The sequence below is a fragment of the Triticum dicoccoides genome, chromosome 3A, assembly GCF_002162155.2.
Source record: "Triticum dicoccoides isolate Atlit2015 ecotype Zavitan chromosome 3A, WEW_v2.0, whole genome shotgun sequence".
NCBI classification, from domain to species: domain Eukaryota; kingdom Viridiplantae; phylum Streptophyta; class Magnoliopsida; order Poales; family Poaceae; genus Triticum; species Triticum dicoccoides.
The window spans coordinates 148,462,531-148,480,590 of record NC_041384.1 but is presented as its reverse complement, the minus strand read 5'-3'; the positions used below and the strand labels follow the sequence as shown (position 1 = coordinate 148,480,590).

The 18,060-nt window shown below is 45.5% G+C and overlaps 2 protein-coding genes across 2 annotated transcripts; one reads left to right on the top strand and one right to left on the bottom strand.

The window, feature by feature from the left end:
- Positions 1–1,809: 1,809 nt before the first annotated feature.
- On the top strand, positions 1,810–8,182 carry LOC119267652. The gene is made up of 15 exons (XM_037549082.1): positions 1,810–2,355; positions 3,079–3,200; positions 3,299–3,387; positions 3,460–3,495; positions 3,729–3,822; positions 4,494–4,536; positions 4,613–4,713; positions 5,253–5,814; positions 5,889–5,976; positions 6,402–6,563; positions 6,655–7,223; positions 7,310–7,448; positions 7,520–7,588; positions 7,672–7,791; positions 7,880–8,182. The coding sequence occupies exons 1-15, from the start codon at positions 2,141–2,143 to the stop codon at positions 7,991–7,993; spliced, it is 2,523 nt and encodes an 840-aa protein (XP_037404979.1). The 5' UTR covers positions 1,810–2,140; the 3' UTR covers positions 7,994–8,182.
- Positions 8,183–14,876: 6,694 nt separating this feature from the next.
- Positions 14,877–17,638, bottom strand: LOC119267650 (reticulon-like protein B1). The gene is made up of 5 exons (XM_037549081.1): positions 17,231–17,638; positions 15,877–16,057; positions 15,632–15,773; positions 15,475–15,544; positions 14,877–15,378 (listed from the first exon to the last, which is right to left on the bottom strand). Exons 1-5 carry the CDS (start codon positions 17,535–17,537, stop codon positions 15,212–15,214), a joined length of 867 nt encoding a protein of 288 aa, XP_037404978.1. The 5' UTR covers positions 17,538–17,638; the 3' UTR covers positions 14,877–15,211.
- Positions 17,639–18,060: the final 422 nt, after the last annotated feature.

The following is an 18,060-nucleotide window of genomic DNA, read 5'->3' as shown; positions in this document are numbered from 1 at the left end:
TTTGCAGCGTCGCCGCAGGCGCAGCTCCAACAGGCCTGCACAATTCGCACCTCCTCTACGTCGTCCCTTGTCCGCGTCGGCTGCTGCTCCCCCACGTGGGCAGCGGTGGGTGCTTGTGCCCGCCCCACCGACCCGAACGCGCATGCCAGAACCAGAGGTGCGCGCCGCCCGCCGCGAGAGGCAGCGAAAAAGGGGGAGGAAGGAGGCGGAGCAGTCCGTGCGTCGCCGCCGTGAGATGCAGGCGGAGCCCGACGAGGACGCGCGGCTCCTCGAGTGGGTCTACCATCGGTCGCTTACAACCGCGGAGACAGACGCGGCGCGGCTTCGTCGGAAGAACGGAAAGGCGCTCTAGATTGCCATTGAGTAGTCCGAGCGCGAGGCAGCTGAGGCGGCTCGGCACGAAGCTAAAAGCGGTAGTACGGCCCGAAGGGGCGACGCAGCGGCGGCTGGCAGGTCCGGGCGACGATGGGAAGAACTCGGGGCGGCGGCGGGGACCACATTCCGCAGTGCTACAAGCCGAAGAGGCGGTGTAGCGGCGGCTTGCAGGTCGGTGCAACTGCGGGGACAGCCTCGGGCGACGGTGGTGCCCGCATGCAGCAGCGCTACAGCCCGAAGAGGCGGTGTAGCGGCGGCTCGCAGGTTGGGGCAGCCGCGTGGAGAACCACTAGCCGGGGGCGATGGCTCGACGGGAGGCGGCGTGGACCACGTGCCGCGATGGGAGAACCCTAAGGGGCGACGCAGAAGCGGCTGGCAGGAGGATCTCGGAGCGGCGGCGTGGACCTCGTTCCACAACGCGATAGCCCGAAGGGGCGTCGACGGTAGCGGCACGCTGGTCGAGGCAGCCGACGGGAAGACCTCGGGCGGTGACGCGGCGGTCCGAAGGGACAATGCGACAGCAACATGTGGCTCGATCAGCGGTAGGCGCGTGCTCAGGGACGTGCTTGGTGAAGACAGGCACGTGATCGGTTGATCAGACCGACGGCGACACTGTATTTGCCATGGCGGGGACGATGCGCAGATCAGAGTCGATGGCGACGTTGTCAGTGATGTCCCGGACGATGACGCCGAAGACGGACCGACGATGGAGACCGCGCGGGCGAGCGGCCGGCAATGACGCACGAAGGCGTCCCTTGGGCGGCGCGTCCAGCTGTGCCGCGCGGGTGATGATGAAGCGGCCGGTGTAGTCGACACCGATGTCGAAGTAGAGGTGTGGGGGTCGAGGTGGCAGTGGGCGACGCAAACCGATCAAGAATAGATCGGAAAACCAAAAAAAACACCGATTTAAATGACCGGCGACAGAGCGAAAAAAAATCCGGAGCAGAAGCAGCGGGTCATGGCTAGGGTTGAATCGGTTAGGCTGGTACCATGTTAGAAGGGAGAGAGAGGGATTGTTGCGGAATATGATGGATGTGTTATTGAGCCTCGAAGACTAGTATATATTAAGTACAAGATTTGAAGAACAAGACGCCTCTCCTAGAGACAAGGTAGGAGACATATTACAAATTATAGACTACCAAATATATGTAAGCTAAATATATCTCTAACACGAAAGGCTTCTGTCCCTAAAAAAACACGAAAGGCTTCTGAAAAGAAATCACGTTGTAGTTTGAGTGCCTGTTGAGACCTGCGCATAATTCAGCGGAAGCCAGAGTCCCTGTATCCAATAGTGCCATGCCCCATGCTGCATGCCATTGCCACCTCTCCAACAATAGCGCGATGATGCACACGCGCCCATGCTCATCCTCATCGCCTCCTTTCATATACTCCAGCACGCTGCACACGTACGCGCCCGCGTGCCCAGCCCCCATTGCCCCTCCCGCGGCTAAGCAGCCAAGAACATACGAGAAACCTGCACAGCGCTGCACACACACACACAGAGAGAGCGCAACGAACAGAAAGAGTGAGAGGCCCGACACTCCCGCTCCCCCTCCCGCTCCCCCTCCCATCCATCTCGCCAAAACCATCCATTATTAGCCAGATGCTGTCGTCGTCGTCGTCCGTCCCCCGTTGATCTCTCCAATCTCTTTTAGCCACTCTCGTGCAGACACCGCGCGCGGTCCGCGGAGGAGGAGAAGCTAGCTAGCTCAACGTTGGTTCGCATCGCCGTCGGAGGGAGTTCAGGCTCAGCCGGCCGGCCGGCATGGAGGGGAAGCACATGGTGATGTCGGCGGTGGGGATCGGGATAGGCGTCGGCGTGGGGCTGGGGCTGGCATCCGCGCCGTGGTCGGGCGGAGGGTCTGGAGGCCCGGCGCGGGCCGGGGTGACGCTGGAGCGGGTGGAGCACGAGCTCCGCCGCCTCGTCGTCGACGGCAGGGACAGCAAGGTCACCTTCGACGAGTTCCCATACTACCTCAGGTAACGTTCTCCTTCCGGCGCAAAAAAGTTCATCTCTCTTTCTCTCGGCACGTAGGCATGGAACTGTAGAAGCTGTCCCGTCACCTTCCATCGTCCTAGATGTTTTGGGCTGATCTTCTGGTGGGGAAAGTCCCCTCATCTCTGTGTGATGTGCATGAATTAGATGTACATATGAACTGCATATTTTGCATGTAAAAGAAGAATAAAAAACCGGAGTTTTTGTGTAATATTCGGCCTCATGGAGCTTTGCGTCACTGAAAGAAGTGAAATGTCTTTTTTCCTTTCTGAAATGTCCATGAAAGGTGGTGACAGAATCGCTATGCTGTCAGAACTCAGATCACAGGCAGGAGAAACCCAGTTGGTGAATACTTCCATGAAAGGTGGTTACATATGAACTGCATAGTTTGCATGTAAAAGAAGAAGAAAAACCCGGTGATTTTGTGTAATTTTCGGCCTTATGGAGCTTTGCGTTCCTGAAAGAAGTGAAATGTCTTTTTTCCTTTCTGAAATGTCCATGAAAGGTGGTACTCGGATCACAGGCAGGAGAAACCCAGAGGGTTCAAAAGCTCATGAAGAGTCTCTCTATGTTGTCAGTTTTATGAGCAAAATCTGCTTGGATCAGCCAACCATGCATGACACTAGCTCACTGATAGATTACGCGCCCTAAGCTCTGTTTTCGCGTGTACAATTCTGCTTTTTACCCCCTCAATCGCCCCTTTGCAGTGAGCAAACACGCGTCGTGCTGACGAGCGCCGCGTACGTCCACCTGAAGCAAGCAGAGATCTCCAAATACACCAGGAATCTCGCCCCTGCTAGCCGCGCGATTCTGCTGTCAGGCCCTGCAGGTAAAAACCATCTTCATCACAGCAGCTCAAGGACTTTGCTTGACCATACTCCCGCAGCTTCGGACCGAGTAATCTAAGGCCAAGTTCCTCTCTTGAAGAGCTTTACCAGCAGATGCTCGCCAAGGCGCTCGCGCACTATTTCGAAGCCAAAATCCTCCTGCTGGATCCTACAGATTTTCTCATAAAGGTGAGTTTCACCGGAGCATTTAAGTCCTTGCGCATCTCTGGATATGTTGTAATGCAGTGGTGTTCCTTGCAGCTTCACGGCAAATACGGCACCGGTAGCAGCGAACAGGTAAGACCTTAGCATACCACTGGTTCTGCTTTTGATCTTCAAAATTTGCCATAGTTGCATACTGTTTCCAATCTTTCCATTTCTGAATGTTTGGTGCGCCCAGGAGCTTATTTTCGATACGTCGGCACAATTTGTTCTGCATCATACACTGATTCTTTTTGGTTTGTCGACGGAAAATATTGGTAAATTTTATCTAAGAACTGCTAACTGGAGAGTATTTTTCTTCTCATCAGTCTGTTACAAGATCCATCTCCGAGACGACTCTTGAAAAGATGTCTGGATTACTCCAGTCTTTTACGATGACTCCACAGAAGGAGCAATCCAGAGGTGATGCTTCAGCATTTAGTTTGTATTCGGTCTTCTGTAGTGGTAGTAACCTACTTCAGTTTTTATCTAAATATGTTCAACTCAGGTCAGTGATTAGCAGTTGGTGAGAACATCCATGTACAATCCTATTTATGCAAACTGGATGGAACATGTATTTTCGTATCAATATTACACTGATTTAGTGATTCACACACACTAGAAGCCTCAAATCATGAGTCCATTCTTACTCATAGAAGAAAAAGAGGGTGTATGCCTTTTTCTCATATATTGACACTATGTATGTCGTGTGCATTTGAATTCATTTGATTAATAAAACAAGTACTCAAACAACAGAGTACTAGACAATCAGAAGATCTGTGGAACTGATAGAATAAATTAAGTTCCTGAATTTACTTGAAAAATAAATGAACTTCATGTTTTATCTTAAAAAACATAAATGAAGTTTCCCACCCAGTGCAGTTCCTGCGAATAAAGCATTGACCACTATACTGACTTTACCTAACTTGGCCTTCATGTAGACTGAATGCTGTGAAGGAATATCAATACTCGCTCTTGGGCATAACTAAATTCAGTTGCATGCATGCACTGTAGAACATGATTCCCATTGTGTGTATCTACTTGCAGAATTTGTATCTGTATATTCATTGATGTACTTTCATTTTATGTTGCAGGAGGTATGCGTAGACAAAGCAGTATGACCGACATGAAATTAAGGTGTGAGAAAATTTCACTATAGTGGACCCATTACAGAAACAAAAAGCATTTACTTATTTCCTTATAAAATTTACAGGAGCTCTGAAAGTACAAACAGCATGCCCAGGCTCAGAAGAAATGCATCTACTTCATCCGATATGAGTAGCCTGGCATCGCAAGGCCCTCCAAGCAATTCAGGTCATAGCATGTCCTTTTGAAAGACTTGCAGTGGCACAAAATAAATTTCGTGACCCTGAGGAAACTATTAGTTTTCATGTATGTATGCCTTGTGTGTATTTGAGCATTTCCTCATTATGCTGTTTACTTGCATGTCAAATGGTGATCTGTTATTAATTTCCGACTTGCAAGGTAGTGAATTAGATCTAAATGCAACTATTGCCACAATGGAAGTGATGCACAAATCGACGAGAAGTAGTTTGTTTATGTTCTTTCTGTCGATGTACCTCAGTGTTCACGTTATCCTACACACTCAACAGTTTTACTTGGAAGGTATGGACACACATGCTTGCATGTCTAGTTCCCTTCAGATAACACTTATCTCATGCACAAAGTTGGAATCAAAATGAACAGAGAAGAAAATATGAGCTGTATCATTTTGCCATGTTTGTTCCACACTTCCACTGCTTCTCGTGCTGTAGACATTAACTTCACTATTTCTTGTTGCGCTGCTGCTTCACACTATGCATTATTTTATTTTTTTGCAACAAACACTGCAGCTCCTCTCAGACGTTCTAGTAGCTGGACTTTTGATGAGAAAATGCTGGTGCAAGCGTTATACAAGGTTCTGCATAAAGTATCTAAGAAGAGCCCAATTGTCCTCTACATAAGAGATGTCGAGAAGTTTCTTCAGAAGTCCCCCAAAATGTTTCTTTTATTTGAGAAACTACTGGCCAAGCTTGAAGGGCCAGTGCTACTTCTCGGTTCAAGGATTGTGGATATGGACTTTGATGATGATGAGCTGGATGACAGGCTATCTGCTTTATTCCCATATAACATAGACATCAAGCCGCCCGAAAATGAGAATTGCCTTGTAAGCTGGAACTCCCAGTTAGAAGAAGATATGAAGATTATTCAGTTTCAAGATAATCGGAACCATATCACGGAAGTCCTTGCAGAGAATGATCTCGAGTGTCTTGATTTAGGCTCAATATGTCTATCCGATACAATGGGCCTCAGTAAGTATATTGAGGAGATTGTGGTATCTGCAGTTTCTTACCACTTGATGAATCATAAAGACCCAGAGTACCGGAATGGAAAACTAATTCTATCTGCTAAAAGGTAATTGCATTTTGGTATAGTTGTCTGTTGGCTTCATCATCTCTGCCTTGGTTTATGACTCTTCAATTGTGCAGCTTGTCCCATGCATTGGAAATTTTTCAAGAGAACAAGGTGTGCGATAAGGACACCATGAAGTTGGAAAGACATACTGACGCTCGAAAGGTTTGTTTCTTTTTATTGTTTTTACACTTCTAGGTGACTGAAAAAGAATTGGTCTTATTCCTAAGAGATTCCACTATTTAATTTCTTTGTACTCCCTTGGTTCCAAAATATAATGCATGTAGATTATTCAAAAGTCAAACTTCGTAAAGTTTGACCAAGTTTATATGGGGAAAATCAACATTAATATCAAATAAATGCAATGTTTATTTGGTATTATAGATGTACATAGCTTTCCCTATAAAGTTGGTCAAACTTCACAAAGCTTACTTTTGAAACAAAAATCTACATGCGCTGTATTTTAGAACAGGGGGAGTACCTATTTATTGTTTTTCCAACGAGGCGGCTTGATTTCTAGCATAGGCATCCAATTCTATAGAAAGTTTAGAATTAACAATTATAAACAATGACATGCCTCAACTACATAGATTGCTGAAAAGGGAATTGCTCCGACTGCTGCAAAATTGGAAACAAAACCTGCAACTTTGCTGCCACCAGCAGCTCCTGCTGCCGCTACTCCAGCTCCTCCTCCTGAGAGCAAAACAGAACCAAAGAAACCAGAGAATCCACTTCCACCTGCAAAATTACCAGTAAGATAACTATTGGCCACTTTAATGTTACTTGGTGCAGGTTCCAGGAAACTAATTTACCCATCTGCAATTCCTTTTTTATTGCGTTTAGGAAGTGCCCCCGGATAATGAGTTTGAAAAGCGCATCAGACCAGAAGTGATACCCGCGAATGAAATTGGAGTTTCATTTGATGATATCGGTGCATTGGAAGATATCAAAGAATCCCTTCAAGAGCTTGTCATGCTACCCCTCCGACGGCCAGATCTCTTCAAGGGGGGTCTTCTTAAGCCCTGTAGAGGTATATTACTCTTTGGTCCTCCTGGAACTGGCAAGACGATGCTAGCCAAGGCTATTGCAAATGAAGCTCAAGCAAGTTTCATAAACGTATCGATGTCGACTATCACATCAAAGTGGTTTGGTGAAGACGAAAAGAATGTTAGAGCATTGTTCACTTTAGCTGCTAAAGTATCGCCCACTATCATTTTCGTCGATGAGGTTGATAGCATGCTTGGGCAGCGAAACAGAGCTGGAGAGCATGAGGCAATGAGGAAGATTAAGAATGAGTTTATGACACACTGGGATGGTCTCCTGTCAAGACCAGATCAAAAAATTCTTGTTCTTGCTGCGACCAACCGTCCTTTTGATCTTGACGAGGCTATCATCAGAAGGTTTGAGCGCAGGTTGGCACCCCTTCCTTGAAATCAATCCCTAGCGTTGTTTTTTGTCTACCATTTTGCCTGAAGCACATGCTCCTTTGGTTTCATAGAATCATGGTCGGCTTACCATCAGTGCAAAATCGGGAAATGATTATGAAGAGGCTTCTGTCGAAGGAGAAAGTTGATGAAGGACTAGATTATAAGGAACTAGCAACCATGACTGAAGGATACACTGGCAGTGATCTCAAGGTTAGTATCATGAGACATGAATCTTTCTCCACTTAAAACACTTCTTGGCTAACTCAGTTTGCTCTGCACAGAACCTTTGCACAACGGCGGCATATCGCCCTGTGAGGGAACTGATACAGAAGGAAAGGAAGAAGGAACTGGTAATCTCATCACCACCATACTAAGCATTGTATCCATGAAAAAACCTGTCAAATTTCTGAAGCTAACACTCGAATATCTCCAGGAGAAGATGAAACTGGAAAAAGGAGGCAGTCCACTAGATCCTTCAAAGATAAAACAAAAAGACAAGGAGATCATTCTAAGGCCATTAAACATGGCAGATTTGAAAGAAGCAAAGAACCAGGTGAACTGGTTTTCTAGTACAATGCAAATAGTATTCGCAAATGCAAGCATGTAGTAGAAGCCGTTAATATATAACCGTGGAATTGCAGGTGGCGGCGAGCTTTGCTGCTGAAGGTTCCATAATGGGTGAGTTGAAGCAATGGAATGATTTGTATGGTGAAGGCGGGTCGAGGAAGAAGGAGCAGTTGACATACTTCCTGTGAACACAAGTGTATGAACATAATTCGGAAAGTAGAATAGATGGCGAACAAGTACGAGAAAATAGCCCGGTTTCTTTTGTCAAACACATGAATTGACAGTCTATCGCCACGTAAACTGTAGTTTGCCTGTGTTCTGTTGTTGTATCACTACACTAATAATGAATCTGCAGGGCAGATCCTTTTGATTTTGTTCTTTATTTTAGTTTTGCTCCTTTGTGTACATCTCTCAATCTACCATGTCTTGTGTATAGGTAGTTCATACTACTTGGTAGGTTGTGGTTGCCACAAAACAGTATCAGCGTCGCCAGTCTGTATTTCCAGTATGCTTCTCTCATGAATCTAGTGAAACTCCTTAGTTATCTTTTTGTTTGAAATAATGCAGTGTACAAGATTTCTAGGATTTCATTGTGTACTGTAAATAATAAATCTCTCAGAGGTTTATAGTTAATCCTTGTACTGTAAATGAGCGGTCTCTTTGATGCCTGAAGTTCACTACAATTTGCGAGTACTGACACTAGTCGGTAAGTTTCCACTCCTACTTGATGTGGTAGAGAAACGCCAACGATGCGCTATGAATATGTAGCACAATGTTTGAGACCAACACACGCAGACTGGGCTTTAATAAAAAGTTGTGTCAAGACCAAGCTATAGAGATGATCAAGAAGGAGAGAGATGGAAGACGAATTGGGAAAAAGTTCACCCAGATCGGGCTATGTGTGTATTAGCTGTAGAGTAGTTGGCCATATAGGCAATTCATAGAGAAGATTCCATGGTCTGGCCAGCCACAACCCGGCTGCCTTTATAGGTGGAAAGCCTCCTGGCAACAGGTGAAACGTAACAGTAACAACTGAAACGGAACAGTAGACATCTAACGGTCGACAGAGAACGGTAAAGCGAGGCTCGATCTCAACCCTCCATCTACTGAATCGTTATCTGTAGCCGCAACTAGCGCTAACTAAAGAAATAACACTTCCCGCTGTAGTCCTGACATTGCTCCTCCCTTGAGTGTCGACGTGTCCTCACGGCATTGCCGCTGCTTCCCTCCAAGCGCGAGTAGTAGAGCTGAAGAACTCCGGGAACGTGTATTTGATGAAGTCTGCGTCTTCCCATGTTGCATCTTCAGGAGGCAGGTTTATCCACCTGATAAGCCACTGGACGACGGGCATGTTCTGTCGTGGAACTTGACGAACCTCCAGCACTTCTTTTGGGCCTGTTTTGATTGTCCCATCCGCATTTACCAATGGTAAGTTAGGGTCTGGTATAGATTTGTCCCCAATGTGTTTCCTCAACTGGCTCACATGAAACACTGGGTGGATCTGTACATCTTTTGGAAACTGCAACTTGTAAGCCGCCTTGCCTACTTTCTGAAGCACCAAAAATGGACCGTAAAATCTGTTTTGTAGTTTCAGTCCTCTGAACCCAAATGCAGCTAATCTATACGGAGCCATCTTCAAGTACATTGGATCGCCCACCTGAAAGCTTCTTTCCACCCTTTTATTGTCTGCATATTTCTTCATCCTGTTCTGTGCGACCAACAAATTCTCTTTAAGTTGTTGCAGTATTTGTTGCTTGGCAGTTAAAAAATCATGTGCTTCTTCATCATCAGGCCCAGGTATTGCCAGTTCTGAGATGAGAGGTGGGGGGAATCCATAGAGAGCCTGAAATGGAGACATTTTAATGATTGTATGATAAGTGGAATTATACCAGAATTCTGCTAAGGATAGCCAGGAAAGCCACTTGGTTGGAGCAGATGTAGTCATGCATCTTAAATAGGTCTCCAAACACTGATTTACACGTTCTGTCTGGCCATCTGTTTGTGGATGATAAGCAGTACTGAACCTTAGTTCCACATTGAGTGCAGAGAAGATATTTTTCCAAAGCTGACTGGTGAAAATTCTGTCTCTGTCAGAGATAATTAGTTTTGGGGGACCATGCAACTTAATAATGTTATCCACAAAGGATTGGGCTACATTGAGCACTGAGTAAGGGTGGGACAGGGGTATGAAGTGGGAGTATTTAGTAAACCTGTCCACAACCACCATGATCACATCCTTTCCTTGAGATTTAGGTAGTCCTTCAATGAAGTCCATGGATATATGCTGCCAGGCCATGTCAGCCACTGGAAGAGGTTCTAGCAGACCAGGTTGCAAGCAAGTTTCATGCTTTACTCTCTGACAAACAGGGCAGGCTGCAATGAAATTTTCTATAGTTGTTTTCATACCAGGCCAATAAAAGATGCTTTTGATCCTGTGATATGTTGCTCTCCTTCCTGAGTGCCCCCCACTGGAGAACTGTGTAGGGCCACAATCAATTTATACCTTAACTCAGGGTTGTTACCCACATAAAATTTTCCTTTGTATCTAATAATTCCAGATGTTAAGGAGTAGTCTGACAGTGAGTTATCCTTGTTTAACAGCAATTTTTCCAACAGTTGCACACTACTAGGATCCTATTGGTAACTGTGCACCAGATCTTCTGCCCAAACAGGAGTAGCTGCAGAGATAGCCATACATTTAGGAAGAACTCTTGACAAGGCATCAGCCACCTTGTTGTGAATACCTTTTTTGTACTGAATTGTGAAATTAAATTCCAACAATTTCATCATTAGTTTGTGCTGAACTCCTTCAGTGATTCTTTGATCAGTTATGAATTTCAGTGATTGATGATCTGTTTTAATTATGAGCTATTTCCCTAGCAAGTAGTGCCTCCACCTTTTTAGTGCCTCCAAAATTGCTAGAGCCTCTTTTTCATAAGTAGACAGAGCTGCATTCCTAGGGCATAAAGATGAACTATAAAAAGATATTGGCCTTCCTTGCTGCATTAGAACAGCCCCAATCCCTTTTCCTGAAGCATCAGTTTCCAAAACAAATGGCTTGGAAAATCTGGCAAAGCCAAAACAGGAGCAGAAGTTAATGCTTGTTTCAGTTGCTGGAAAGCTTTTGTATGTTCAGGTGACCAATGGAAATTCCCCTTTTTAAGCAGATCATGCACAGGCCTGCATATAACACCATAACTTTTGATAAATCTTCTATAGTACCCTGCTAAACCCAGAAAACTTCTAAGCTTAGCGATATTTTCAGCACAGGCCACTCAGCTATAGCATAGATCTTCTGTGGGTCAGTAGCCACACCATCAGCAGAAATCACATGCCCTAAATATTCCACTTTCTGAGTTGCAAACACACACTTTGACATTTTTGGCAAAAAGTTGGTGCTCTCTTAAAAGATCCAAGACCAACTTAATATGCTCCAAGTGCTCTGTGAGGTTTCTACTGAAGATCAGTATGTCATCAAAGAAAACCAACACAAATTTCCTTAAATAAGGGCCAAATATGGTATTCATTAATTCTTGGAAAGTTCCAGGGGCATTGGACAGGCCAAATGGCATTACCAGAAATTCAAAATGGTCCAAGAATGTTCTGAATGCAGTTTTATGGATATCTTCAGGTGACATTCTGATTTGGTGATAGCCAGACCTTAAATCCAATTTAGTAAAATACTTTGCTCCATGCAGTTCATCTAAAAGATCTTCTATTACAGGGATAGGGAATTTGTTCTTAATTGTAAGAGCATTGAGTTTTCTGAAGTCTGTGCACAGTCTCATGGATCCATCCTTCTTTTTAACTAACAACACAGGAGCAGCGAATGGACTTTGGCTGTGTCTTATGAGATGTGCAGCCAACAATTTTTTTATCTGCTCCTCCATCTCTCTTTTCTGATTTTGGGGCACTCTATAAGGCCTAACTTGTGGTGGAGCTGCACCTTCTACCAGAGAAATTTTGTGGTCCAATGCTCTATGAGGTGGCAGTGTTTTAGGTTCCTCCAACAGATCAGCATATTGCAGCAATAACTGTTGTATTTGTGGTGGAGTTTTAAAATCCTCTGGTGCATCCAAGAGTATGTTGTGGATTTGACACAGGAACACTTCGGGTCCTTTGTCTAATAATTTATCCACTTTCTTAGCAGGCATTTCCTTCACACTAGCTGCAGTAGTGAACATTGTTGTTGAAACAGTTTGCTTGCCCTCATGTGTGAAACTGAATTGCTGGGCTGGAATATCAAATGACACAGGGCTCACAGCAGTAAACCAATCATATCCTAGGATTGCATCATGGCTTGGGAGGAACAGTGTTCTGAAACTGTGGGAAAGTGTCACTTTGGAAATCTGAAACTGACAGTGAGGTACAACTGCAGTAGATGTTAGTGTGCCCCCACCAGCCACTGAAATCTTTCTGGGTTTTACAGGCAACATGTTGCAGTTTGCCTTAACTGCAAAATCTTAGTTTATGAAAGAGGTAGTACTACCAGAATCCAACAATGCTACAACTTTCTTCCCATTGATATGAATGATTACTGTAGGAGTTGGCACGGATAACTGTTGTCCCATGGCAAAAGCAGAAAGAAACATAGCCTGATCTCCTTCATTTACTTTCTCTGCCTGATCTTCCAACTGTTGCTCTTCAATATCATAAGTGACTTGCTCCTTTGGTTCTTGTTGCATGGCTTGAACATTTGGTATTAACTTGCATCTGTGGCCATGTACCCACTTATCTCCACATCGCCAACACTCTCCAAGTTTTCTGATTTTCTGTGCATTATTAGCAGGAGTTTCATTGTGCCTGACAGGAATTTGTTGCTGGATAGGAGGAACAACAGGTTGTTTCTGGATAAAACCTCCAGTGTTTTTCTGGTAGTAGTTGTTATAAGGGACTGATATTCTTTTTGTGTTTGCCACTGCAGGAGGATGACAAGGTTCCACATCCTTTGCTAACCAGTAGGCATCAGTGAGGGTTTGAGGTCTCAATGGTCTAATTTGATATTTGATGCCTTCTCTTAATCCATTAACATAGCATCTTACAAACCAAGATTCTCCTAATTCTGGATTTTCCTCTTGTACATCAGCCATGAGATCTTCAAATATTTTTGTATATTCAGACACTGTGCTATTAGACTGTTTCACTGAATTAAACTTTTCTGTGAGATCATATGAGCCTTGTGCAGAAAATCTTTTAGTGATTTATGTGCAAAATTCCTTCCAGGAAACTTTCTTTTTCAGCAAACTTGATCTTCTCAGCCATACATCTGCTTCCCCAATGATGTATAATTGGGCCAAGGAAACCTTGTATTCTTCTGGTGCCCCTGACATCTGGAAATTTTTGTTGCATTGCCTGATCCAGCCCACTGGATCTTCTCCTTCAAACCTAGGAAAATCCATTTTAGGCCCTTTGGTCAAGGATTTCATGAATTGACACTGCATATCATGTTCATAGGTCTTTGCATATCCCTGCCACAACTGCCTATCTCTATTTTGCTGATAGTATTGCTGAAAAACAGGGGTGTGAGTGGACTGTCTGGCTGTAACTGGAGTGCCCAAAGGACTTAAGTGCTCTGGTCTTCCTTGCTGTGCAAACCCTGGTGGAGCAGCTGGTCTACTGGTTCTGATAGGAGGCAGATTCTGCTGTTGCAGCTCTTCCAATTGCCTCGTCTTTTCCTTTTCAGCCTCCAATTGTTTCCTGAGTTGCTCTGTTCTCAACAGTTGAGTTTGCATCTGTTCCTGAGAGGTTGTTGGTGAATTTGGTCTCTGTTGAGAGCTTGATGGGATTTCAGTAGTGCTTCCATTTGTTGGTGCCTTCACTAATGCTTGCAAAACTGAATTGATCGTGGAGAGCTGTTTGCCTAAGTCCAGCACCACTTGCTCTACATTGCCCATCTGCACAGATATATCCCCTTGTTTTGGAACTGATAGAATGTACCTCATCATGCAGTTTTGCCATATCCACCTGCATCTGTGACTGGTCTTTCTGCACGATCCCCATGTCGTCTCGAAGAGACAACAGTTCCTGTAGATCCGGCTCGTCGATGGTCTTGGCGCGCCCCATCACCTTGATCTGAGGGAGAGAGAAAGAATTTTACTGCCGAAATACTTCGGTAACCCGGCTCTCTGCTCAGATCCTGTCGCCTTCTCGCTCCGCTCCGCCAAAGCTGCACGAACCAGCGCTAGACAAGGAATTTTACCACCAGAGAATTGTTCCCCAGCAACCTTTCCGCTCTACTGGTTTGCAGCCGAGCAATTCTCCGCCATGAGCGCCGCCCTACAGATCGCCGCCTCCAACGCCGCCCTGGTACAGATCGCGGCCACTCGCGCCGCTCCGGCTCAATTCGGTTCCGATCTACTGATGGGGAGGGAATTGGGTGGGATTACTCTCCCTATGGACGAAAATTTTTGTGGCCGAGGAAAAACCTTGCTCTGAATACCAATTTATTTGTCAAGACCAAGCTATAGAGATGATCAAGAAGGAGAGAGATGGAAGACGAATTGGGGAAAAGTTCACCCAGATCGGGCTGTGTGTGTATTAGTTGTAGAGTAGTTGGCCATATAGGCAATTCATAAAGAAGATTCCATGGTCTGGCCAGCCACAACCCGGCTGCCTTTATAGATGGAAAGCCTCTTTGTCAAGACCAAGCTATAGAGATGATCAAGAAGGAGAGAGATGGAAGACGAATTGGGGAAAAGTTCACCCAGATCGGGCTGTGTGTGTATTAGCTGTAGAGTAGTTGGCCATATAGGCAATTCATAAAGAAGATTCCATGGTCTGGCCAGCCACAACCCGGCTGCCTTTATAGATGGAAAGCCTCCCGGCAACAGGTGAAACGTAACAGTAACGATTGAAACGAAACAGTAGACATCTAACGGTTGACACAGAACGGTAAAGCGAGGCTCGATCTCAACCCTCCATCTACTGAATCGTTATCTGTAGCCGCAACTAGCGCTAACTGAAGAAATAACACTTCCCGCTGCAGTCCTGACATATGAATATGTAGCACAATGTTTGAGACCAACACACGCAGACTGGGCTTTAATAAAAGTTGTGTTGCAACAGTGATAGTAGTACAATAGAAACGAGTAGATGACATCTAAAGCCCAACGAGTTGACAAACATCATCAATACTCCAAACTGCAGCAACGCAAGTAGCAAAATCAGCGTCTAGAAACCGTACCCATGCGACGCCTTAACAGATCAAAAATCAAACAGCGGTACAGCGAAACAAGTGCTGCCTCTGCATTACTGTTGGAGGGTAAGCTACCCAGGGCTACTCTCATCAAAGTCGCAAACAATGAAAACAGCCTTACATAACACAAGACAACTGGTGAGAAATTTGGTGCTCAGACCACAAGGGCAGCCACGAACCAGTCACCATCATTACACGGTACCACTCATTTCTAGTTCTTCTTGTCTTTCAAGGGGCCCCTCGGCACTTTGCTCAGAACCTTGGCATCAAACACAGCATACTGTTTCTTAACCTCAATCCACCCCTTCTCGCCATAGGTATCAATCTGATCTTCATACTTCTCGTAGATTACTGGCACTGTGTGCAGAACCACAAAAACTGTTTGACATAGAAGAGAAAGATCCACTGTAAAAACCAAATCCACATTGGGAAGAAGAGGTGCTAAAAATGGTATACTCAGTTGAGATCCCTCACCAATGTAGAACAGCGTCAAGAAGTTGCAGCAACTACCAAGAATGGAAAGCAGCCATAGACCAGCAATCACCTACAATTTTGTAAAAAATAGTTAAATGAGGTAAATCCAGATTGATGTAGGAACAACGCTTGGTAAACAATGGCAGAACAGACATACAATAAGGAACTTCTTTATGTCGCGGCCAAGAGCAATCTGACGAAGGTTTGCGAAGGCTCTGTTGATCTCATGACGTGTAGATAGTGCAATGTTGACAACCAGATCTTCAGGAATGATCACCTCGGGAATCCTTGGGGGAGACCTGAAATGTGTGGCAGAATTTAGAACTCATTTTGAAGTACTAGCTCTTGAACGTGCAAGGGTATGCACATGTAATCTGTGATACTGAGATGAAGATAGCTTACTTGTTAATGAATGATGAGGCATTAGACCAGAGAAAGAGAACACCCAGAGAGAATATGAGAGCATGGCCAAGGAAAGCCAGAAGATGGTAGCCAAGCAATTCAAAAAGGATCCAGATTGCAGTTGCACCACCTAGTACTCCAGCAGAGATGTGCTTGTTCCTCCACATAAACACGTCAGCAGCTGCAGAATAGAGAAACAAAGTGAATACAACAGCAAGATTGGCAGATCATGAAATTACATAGCATGTGCTCACAAATGACACCTTAATCACAATATAATACAAGACGGGGATAAAATTTGGCAGTGTTTTAAGGAGTAGAAATAGAATATAACAGTTCAAAAAATTTGCAGGATGGTCTGCGAAAATTTATGGAGTGACAATGGAAGGCAAGAAAACACAACTAGGTGTTTAACCTCTGCTACCCATTAAGGATTCGCAACAGAGTAAGGATGCCCTCTAGATTTGCATGTTTTCAGCCTATGGTTAACAGCTCAAGTACAAAGCAAAAAACAAGACACAAATGTACCATACACAGAAACCACATTGTAGTTCTATTTCTTTAGTCCATGAGTATTAGTTATATTGCAATGTGTAACGACTAATGGCGCATAGGTGCTCCAAAATCATGGTAATTCTATAGAGAATCTTAAGCTGAACTTCAATATTTCCAAAATGTTTGGAAGTTTGAGAAAGGGAAGAAGTAGCAATAACACCACAAGATTTACTGTTTCTTTATTTAAAATTCAGAGAAAACAAACCTAGAAGTCATATATGATGATAATTCTCATACAAGAAACAATGTTTCTATACACTAGCGATTTAGCAAGGACACAGCAGAGAATTCACTGAGCGCCTGAGGATGATTCTGCCACAAACTGACAACATAGATTCAAGCGCAGGTAATGCTCAACGGTACTATTAATAGTAATATCCTATTTTAGCAGCCCAACCATATGGAATATTAATATCCTATTTTAGCAGCCCAGCCATATGGACAGTATCCATTTTATTAGCACCATAAACACAAGGGGGGAATCTTGAAGATCAGATCGCACAATCACGGCAAAACTCATACGAAGACAGCCTGCATTGACCAAATTCGAAACCACAAGCGTAAATCAGGTCGCTGCAGTTGCGTTGGCTTTGGTGACGCGCCGTCCCTGTGGATCTGAACAAACCCAGCCGCCCAAAAAAAAAAGAAGGCTTAAACCTCACCTGCACTACCCAATACCAGATCTAGTACGAAACCCAAGACCCAAACCCGTCCAGATCCACATATTCCGATCCGATCTACGCGTTTCAAGCAAAGGCACTAAAAAACGAGCATCGGTTAGATCGGTAATGGGCCATACGTTTGCCTCCGCCGAGGACCTTGTGGATGGGCTGCTCGCGGCCGAAGAGGCGGAACATCTTGTTCTTGGCGTCGGCCGCCGCCGCGGAGGCGGAGGCGGCGAAGGAGGCGGTGGTGACCTCGGAGGCGGCCGGGGCGGGGGCGGGGGCGGGGGCGGGCGGAGCCGAGGGGCGCGGCTGCTCCTCCTTGTCGGAGTCGGAGGACGAGGAGGAGTGGTCGCCGCCGCCGACGTGGAGCTTGTCGGCGATCTTCTCCATCAGGGTCTCCGGCTTGTGGCCCGCGTCCTCGGCGTGCGGCTGCTCCGCCATGGCTTAGCTTTCCGAAACCCTCACGCTGCTCCGCAAGAAAAGGGGTGGTGCCGGTGCGCGTGGGAGTTGAGGGGGAAGAGAATGCGGGGGAGGAGGTGCTCTGGCGTGGTGGGGTTTTATAGATGGGATGGGGTTTAGGTCTGATCGGAGGATCGGGGACGTTGGTTTTGGATTGGACGGCCGGGAGCGGCCGGGGCGGGGTTCAGGGCGGACGGCGGGGTGCTTTTGCCACGGACCAACATGTCCCCTGGCATGGCTGTAGAGTTTGAAGGGAAATGCTTCGTGTACACGAGCGCCGAAGTAAAAAAATCCACAGGAAAAGGAATAGCTTGGGGTCTCGTGAAATGTGGAGATGAATTACTCCCAATGGCCTTGAATTGGTTGGATGTTGAGTTGATTTTTGGCTTTGGTTATGCTAAAGATTGATGTGTGTTCTACCGCAGTGTTACATGATGCACTATTTTAGTGTAACGTTGAAAAAACTTCCATTTAATGGTGCGTGTGATTTTCAATCCCAGGATTG